The 7,913-nt window shown below is 50.0% G+C and overlaps 1 protein-coding gene across 2 annotated transcripts in view; it reads right to left on the minus strand.

Moving 5' to 3' along the window:
* The window catches only part of PAQR5 (progestin and adipoQ receptor family member V), a 70,866-nt gene that overhangs the window by 18,121 nt on the left and 44,832 nt on the right, over positions 1-7,913 (minus strand). For both annotated transcript variants that reach the window (XM_012728664.1, XM_012728665.1), the window contains exons 3-4: positions 2,519-2,646; positions 441-646 (exon numbers count right to left, since the gene is read on the minus strand). In XM_012728664.1, coding sequence (XP_012584118.1) covers positions 441-646; positions 2,519-2,646 — 334 coding nt within the window. The remainder of the gene's footprint in view (positions 1-440; positions 647-2,518; positions 2,647-7,913) is intronic.

Raw genomic sequence — 7,913 nt, forward strand, 5'->3', positions numbered from 1 at the left:
GGGGTCTTGGGAGTCAATCGTCAAATAAAGTCATCGTTAGAACTTACATGGCAAGAACTTACGAAACAAATCCCATTAACAAAAGTAATAAAGTCGTGCAGTGCCTGCGTCTGGGTGGCGGTGTGCCGGGCACTCTGTGAGGGTGTGCTGCCGCACCTCCCCAGCCCTGTGCTGGGGTGTCTGTCTGATGCATAAAGTTGGGTTTGGTGAACTATTTACCCCCGACACAGCTAACACCACAGGTCAGGGCTCTGGCCCCTGACAGCCAGTGGCTAGACTTGCCAGCACACCTTTGGGTGGGTTTCTTGCAAAACACTCAGCAGCAATCTGAATGGGCCCTGGCACACCCCTCCATCCAGCCCCCAAAGCCTTAGGGAGACCCCAGCTCGCTCCAGGCGGCCAAGCTCCAAGAGCAGGCAGGTGAGGGAGACCCCACGTACCCAGGCTGAAGAGGTTGACGGCGCCGTAGTCCAGGAAGTAGCAGATGTGCCTGGCGTTCTTGGACATGGAGCTGAAGGTATGTGCACAGCTGGACACGAAGGGGTACACGCAGCTCGTGCCCATGTACACAAGCAGAGGCCAGGAGTAGCTGTCATTCCAGACGTCTGTCACAGACAGTGCGCTTACAAACCTCCACGCGAAGAACCTGGAATACAGCACCACCCCGACCTCTCCTGTCCTATCCGGGATCTTCTGCCTTCCACCCCCGGGGTGGCACATCCATCCCACATATTCTCACTGGAGGAGATGCCACAAGTGAAGAAGGAGGTGGGCTTCATTTTGGGCAGGAGACGACCCTTAGGTGTATCTAGTCCGATCTCCCTGCTGCATTTGTGCGAGGGTCCCACTCACAGCCTTCTTGACCAAGGGAGTCTCCAGCCTCTGAGGAAGCATGCTCAAAGGCTGGAGACTCCCTCAGCAGTGTACTTTGTCAGTCGGCCTGCTCTGCTCCCCACTCTGTCTCTGGTGAATCCTCTCACTGCCCCTGCTCCTCTGGCCTGCACCCATGCATGCTCCCAGGAATGGGGAGCTCACCACCCCCAAGGACTTCTGCGTGTTGGAAAGCTCTTCACTGAACTGACCTCTGTCTCCTAGGAATCTCTACTGGATCAACCCTAGTTCTCCCTAGTGGGACCCCAGAAATCACACCTCATCAAATACCTTACGTCAGTCTTCAAAAACACCCCCCACTTCCAACTTTATGCTAAATAACCTCACTGCATTCAACCATTCTCACAGGATCCCAGATTTGGCCTGGCCACATCCTGGAGGCTCGTCTATGCCCCCCAGCAGGAAAACTTCTCAAAGAGAAGCAGCCCCCGAGAAGAACTTGCAAGTCTAGAGGACACAGGTCTGTTTTCTCATTCCTCTTCTACCGCTTCCTCTACTAACATCACAGTCACGTTTCCAGATGCCTTAGTCCCACAACTGAGTCTCAGCTGAGCCCGCTTTCTGGGTCTCATGTCCATGACCATATCACACAGTCGTGCCTCAGGTCCAACCTACAGCCCATGCCAGTGGTGCTGCCCACAAAGCTGCCTGCCTCTGGAGAGCCGCCTCTGCCCACCTTCTCCCAGGGAAGGAAGCTACCAAGCTTCTCACACAGGGGCGTGCGAGGCGGGCGTGATGGCCACACTTGTGATCTCTCTTTGCCTGCCCTGGTAGAAATACAGCTTAAGCTATCTGCTGTCTCTCAGACATAGGCTCTTCTTATCTTTTCATGATTCCCTCATCCGTCCCTGCTGTGGGCATCTTCCTCTGGGCTTTCCTAAGTCCTGCCAGCTATGCTGTTACTCCATCTGGGTGGTTTCCTGGCCATGCGGTGGGGTCCTTGCCCAGCACAGGTCAAGCAGCTGAGAGGTCATTGTGCTGGGCTCTGGGCACAGCCCGCCCAGACAAGGTGGGCCCCACTTGCCACTCTAGGGTACACGCATGAGTTTGTGAAGCGAAGCTGGTCTTCAGCGCCCACCTTCCTGGCAGCTCCCACTCCTGCTACATGCTCCCCCAAAATTTGCTGTTAGTGGGTGCCCGTAAAGAGATGCCAAGTGCCCCAAACTGCCATGGTTCCAGAACCATCTCAAGCACTCACAGCTGTGTCCATGCCTCATCCATCATCTTCTCACAGCAACCCTGGGAGAGGCACAGCTGCCACTTCTGTTTTGTAATTGGGAAAATGTTAAGCTCAGAGACAAACCATGGTTTGCTTGAGCTAAGGACACTTTAACTAGGGCTCAGGAAGCCCAAAAAGTCTCTAAAGCATGATGCTTATCATTTATTAGATGAAGTACTGGAGCAGGAAAGACTGGGGAGACACAGGAACACCTCCATTCCTCCCCACAACCCCTGCCTTTAAGCTCACCCCTGCAGTTAGCCCTAACATCTCTACATCCAAGCACTAGGGAGGGTCCCCAACATCCTGGCGTGAAATTTCAGCTCTACTAATGCAAGCTTTGTCTAGAGAAGCCCAGTTTTCAGGGTTCCTGAATAAGATGGGTGAGTCAAGAGGGCTGGAAGTTACCAGAAGGGTAGCAAGTGAGTCCAGATGTTGAGGGTCTCATTGGTCATCTGAAAAAGGCTGAGGAGACAGGCAGTAGCAGAGCTCTGTGGATGTCGGTAGCCAAAGAGGATGCCCTGTTCATGGAAGACCTGCAGCAGGAAGAGAAAGGGGCATGAGATGTCACTCAGTCAGGGGCAGTGGGGAGGTGCGGGTGGGACAGGCGGACTCTGGTTCAGGCTGTGCCCTTGAACTTGAGGCCCCAATCCTTGACCTGTCAAGCTACTCCTCTCCTTCCCTTCCCTTGCACTTGCCCACTCCTCCCATAACTTCTCCGCACCCCCCCCCCCAAGACACTGCAGCCAGCAGGAGGGGAGAGCTGAAGAAAATCCAGCCCATTTTGATTCTGACTTACTTTTGGCATGAATATTGCCTAGGATTCTGGTTTTGCACCCTTGGCCTGGGGCCCACAGCCAGGTCTTTGGCTGCCTTTGTAGTTGGTTGACATATAGGCTGTCTGTTGGAGCCAACATGCTCCAGATGTCAGGGGCCAGTGGGAAGATTTCTGCAGGCAAGCCCCAAGTGCCAGATAATTTAACCAAGGTACTTCACAAAGGCCTTTGATGATGGAGACTATGAGGGCATCAGCCTCGGCTGAGGAGGAGGAGGGGGCTGGCCACAGTGGGTGTGCATGGACCCCCTTGCTGCGGAGACCCTTGGGGACAGCTACATGGCCACCACCAAGGACAGTTCAGGTAAAACTGAGTCTGCATAACATCCACTAAGAATGGGAACTGCGAAGTCAGCGAGGTGACAGGGACAAAGCTCAGGACACAACGGTAAGTGAAATAAGTAGAATGCGAGTGGATCCCACCAGGGTTATGGAGCCACAGACACACCAGTGTGCACGGCGGGCAGAGACGGGAGAAGCAGGGCTGTGAGCGCCGGAGGCTCTTCCCTTTGGCGGCTTTAGACCAGGGCTTCTCAACATGGACAGTATAGACATTTGGGGCCAAGCAGTGTTTTTTGTGGGGGCTGCTCTATGTGTTTCTCAACAATACACAGTCCCTCCCCAAAACATACCACTCGCCCGCCCAAGTTGCTCCAGGCATTTCCCGTGTTCTGGGGGGCAAACGCTCTCCTGGTCACGTGATCAAAAGCACAAGGGGAACAGAGGACTGGGAAATCCTCCAGCTGAACAAGTGTCCGCATTGAAGGATCTGGCTCTGGACCTGGGGAGGATACCTTAGCACCCGAGCCAGTGCCAGGTTAAGTTAAAAGAACATGCTTCTCCCTAGCCTGCCAAACTGACCGGGCCTGTGAGAAGGTCACCAGCTATGCCACTGGGCAGGATTTAAAGCATTTGGGTAGATAGAGGCTGGGTGAAAGAAATGGAGTTTCTCTGTCTCAGAGCAGTGATGTTCCCACCTTGCCAGACTCTCCCCAACTTGAGCCTCAGTTTATAAGTCCAAATTGTGAGGCCACTCTGAGTCCCTCTGCACAGGAGAAGGGAGAAGCATCCTCTCCACCTCCCTGCCTCAGCAAAGTGCGTAGAGGAAACCTTAACAGAACGCATGCTTCATAAATCGAAACAACAGCTGAAACATTTGAAAACAATTTTGTATTCACACCCATCCAACCTCCAAAGACAAATTACAATCATTGCCTTAATACTCTGCAGCTGGGTCTCCTAGCTAAGTGCCTTTACGTTAGGGCACCGGCTTATTTCACAGCAGAATTGATTAGTAGGCTCCACTGTGCATCCCTGGCTGCAGACTGGACAATTTAGAGTGAAATGAAATCAAATTGTGCACAGCCTGTTATTTAGAAGTGAGAACCACAGGCACCAGGTGGAAGGCCATGTCACTGCGGTCTCCCTTCAGCCCTTCCACAGGCCCAGCTTCCAGAACAGGCCCTGAGAACCCACCAGCTGAAGTCTGAAATTCCACTGCGACTGTTTTAAGCCCTCGGCTTTTCTAGCTACTCGAATGCCAGTCACCTGGGGAAAATAATAGGGTATTTGGCTGGTGATAAATATAAGCGGATTTTGATAGCTGGCAAAGTGCAGAAGCAGGGGTGGGGGGAGGCGTGGAGATGCATGGGCTCCTCTCAACCATGTGAGCCTTTTATCACTCTCACGCCACAGAAAAGGAAACTAAGGCTGAGGGACGTGAAGGCTTTAATCCAAAAATGCCAGAAGTAATGAGAGCAAAGCTAAAGCCTTGCTGCAGACACCAGACCCCCAGCCTCTCCCGGTGCCATGGGGCCTCCTGAAGGGCCGTGGGCCTGCAGGTGAATCTACACTTGTCATGTGCTTCTCTGAGCCTTGGTTTCTTTTAAATGGTGTCCTGGGCTGGATTTTGTGTCCCCCACAAAATTTATATGCTGAGGGCCCTCCTTGGTGGCACAGCGGGTCAGGATGCAGCACTGCAAGCTGGCTGCAGCCACTTCAGTATGAGTTTGATACCCGGCCCTGGAGGTGACCCACATGGCGCGGCAGACCTCTCCTGCCTCGCTTTCAGCAGTGTGCTTCATCAATCTACCTGTTCTGCTCCCCACTCTGTCGCTGGTGAACCCGTTCATAGCCCCTGCACCTCTGGCTTGTACCCCAGTTCTGTATGCATAAATAAATAAATTTTTAAAAAAAAAACTTATATGTTGAAGACCTAACCTTCAGCAATCAGAATATAACTATGTTTGGAAAGAAGTGATTAGGCCATTAGTGTGAGCACAGGGCAGCCCAGGGGAGGGGCTACACAGAGGGACAGCCACATGAGGAGGCAAGGAGGAGGCTTGCTGCAAGCCAAAATGAGGCCACAAAAGAAAGCAGCTAGCTGGCACCTCCAGCTTAGACTTCCAGCCTCAGAAATGTGAGAAAGTAAACGTCTATGACTCAAGAGTTGGTCTATAGGATGGCCATGCAGCCTGAGCTGACACACCAGTGGGGTGGGGGGGAACAGAACCTTCAACCCAGAGCCTCTTCAACTTTCTCCTGCAGGTGTAGATCACCTGTGGAGCTAACTGCCACACAGTAGAGCTGGGGGAAGACCCTTCATCCTAAGAAGCTTCTAGAACGTGCTGATACTGAGTCTGCCTCTGGGTTCATACCTGGGCTCCTACATCAGGATTGTGCTGTCACCACCCCACCCAGATCCAGTCCATCACAGAAGAGGAGTTTCCCTTTAGTAAGAAGGACACGATGAACCCAAAGACATGGATATGAGAAGCCAAGTCAGGGGACAGAGACCAGCCTGGAGTCCAGCCAGCTGTCTGTAGGCAGAGGGCCTGAGAATGAGGAGGAAAGATGGCAGATCACCAATTGCTGCGTCAAGTAGCCTGTCCTAGAGTGAATACCTGTGGGGTTGGGACACTCAGACACTAAGCAGGACCATGCATAGTTCCTGGAGGGAAGGTCTGTTAAGTTCTCATTAAAAGAACATAAACTATAGCTTGCACACAACCCACAGGCAGTCACTAGAATTAGGCTGCTTTAGAGTAAAAGGTTGAATTAATAGCCAGCCATTGTTGGTATTGAACAATTACAGATAGATACCAATTTAGGACATTGAGATGATGTCCTTTAAAGTATCAATGTCAAGCATTCACTCAGGTGTTCACTCTCCATACATAACACAAAATTTCTAATGTTGGTAAATTTCATCTGGGAAAACATATATGGGTAAAAAGTAATCAAACATATCACTATTTAGGATGGAACATCCAACAGATATCAGCAAAAAAAGAAAAGAACACATACAGGATATTTTTTTAAAGCAAGTATTATTCTGTTCAGGTAACAGGCTGGAAATTCCTCCAAAAGACTAATTATTTGGAGTGTTGACTTACAGAAAAAAGTGAGAAAACTGAAACAATGAAGCATTCTGCTATTTATTATCATTATTATTATTATGTTATAAAAGTGTAACCTTTTATTTAAAATTTAAGAAAATAATTTTCAATTTTAGGCAGCGCTTTAAAAGTCTGCTATGGGCAAGCTTGCATAACACAGCTGGAAAGTATAACACAGCTGGAAATTCTGTGGCAGGTAAACTAATGGTCCCTCAAAGGTGTCCACATTCTGGTCACCTGAACCTGTGGAGATCTGTGTGTACAGCAAAGGGGGATTAAGGCCATGGATGTCATAAAGTCACTCGTCAGCTAACTTTAAAATAGGGAGGCTATAAGGATTACCCAGGCATGTCCACTGTCATCACAAGGGTTGTTAAAAGCAGAAGAGGGCCCTCCCTGGTGGCGCAGCGGGTTAAAGCACTGAACTGAGAAGCTAAAGCCACTTCCTCATGAGTTCAATCCCCGCCTGCCCGGAGGTGACCACATGGCGTGGCAGACCTCTCCTGACCCGCCCACTGCTCCCCTCAGCAGTGTACTTCATCTATCTGTCTGTTCAGCTCCCCACTCTGTCTCTGGTGTAGCCTCTCGCCACCCTTGAGCCTCTGGCCTGTACCCCTGTTCTGTATGCACAAATAAATAAATCTTTAAAAAAAAAAAAAAAAGCAGAAGAGAGGGGCTCTCCCTGGTGGTGCAATGGCACCACACTATGAAGCTCTCAGAAGCCACTGCAGCATGAGTTCAATCCCCTGCTAGGAAGCTGACCCACTTGGTGTGGCAGACCTCTCCTGACCTGCCCACTGCTCCCCTCAGCAGTGTACTTCAGTGGATCTGCCTGTTCTGCTCCCGACTCTGTCTCTGGTGAATCTTCTCATCCACCATACCTCTGGCCTGTACCCCAGTTCTGTATGAATAAATAAATAAATCATTTTTTAAAAGAAAAATAGAAGAGGAAGACAGAGGCACCGAGCTCAGCATTGCTGGCTTGGAGGAGGGAGGGACGACTGATACTCTTGACTTTAGCTTGGCAAGGCCCTGTCAGACTTCTGACCTACAGAACTGTACAATAACAAATGCATCTTCTCTCTTTAAGCCATCACTTTTGTGGTCCTTTGTTACAGCAACAATAGAAAACTAATACAAGGGCAACATTTGACCATAACTCCAAAGCATTCTTAGAGCTGGAACTGGCAGCTCAGTTTCAATTTCTTATAAGGAGAATTGATAACTTGCTTTAAAAGATTATATATACGGTATTCTCTCCAACTTCCCCAAATATGGGAAAATGAAATCCATATCAAACTGGATCATAAGCTATTTTCATTCACACAATGCAAATGCCAAATAAATGCCATAAAACGCAGATGTAACTTAGACAAGAGACAAGATGACTGAAAGAAATCAGCGAGACAACAGGAGGTCCTCGAATATAGACCAAACCTCAAATCTTGAGGGAAATGACATTCCCCTTGAATCCAAGCTCTCCACAGATATGTTTTAAGCTATACGCAAAAAAAAGGGGAAAAAAGCAAAAAAAAACTTGCACACAACCCACAGGCAGTCACTAGAATTA

Source organism: Condylura cristata, unplaced genomic scaffold (assembly GCF_000260355.1).
Source record: "Condylura cristata isolate star-nosed mole 26May11 unplaced genomic scaffold, ConCri1.0 scaffold00023, whole genome shotgun sequence".
In the NCBI taxonomy this organism is placed as follows: domain Eukaryota; kingdom Metazoa; phylum Chordata; class Mammalia; order Eulipotyphla; family Talpidae; genus Condylura; species Condylura cristata.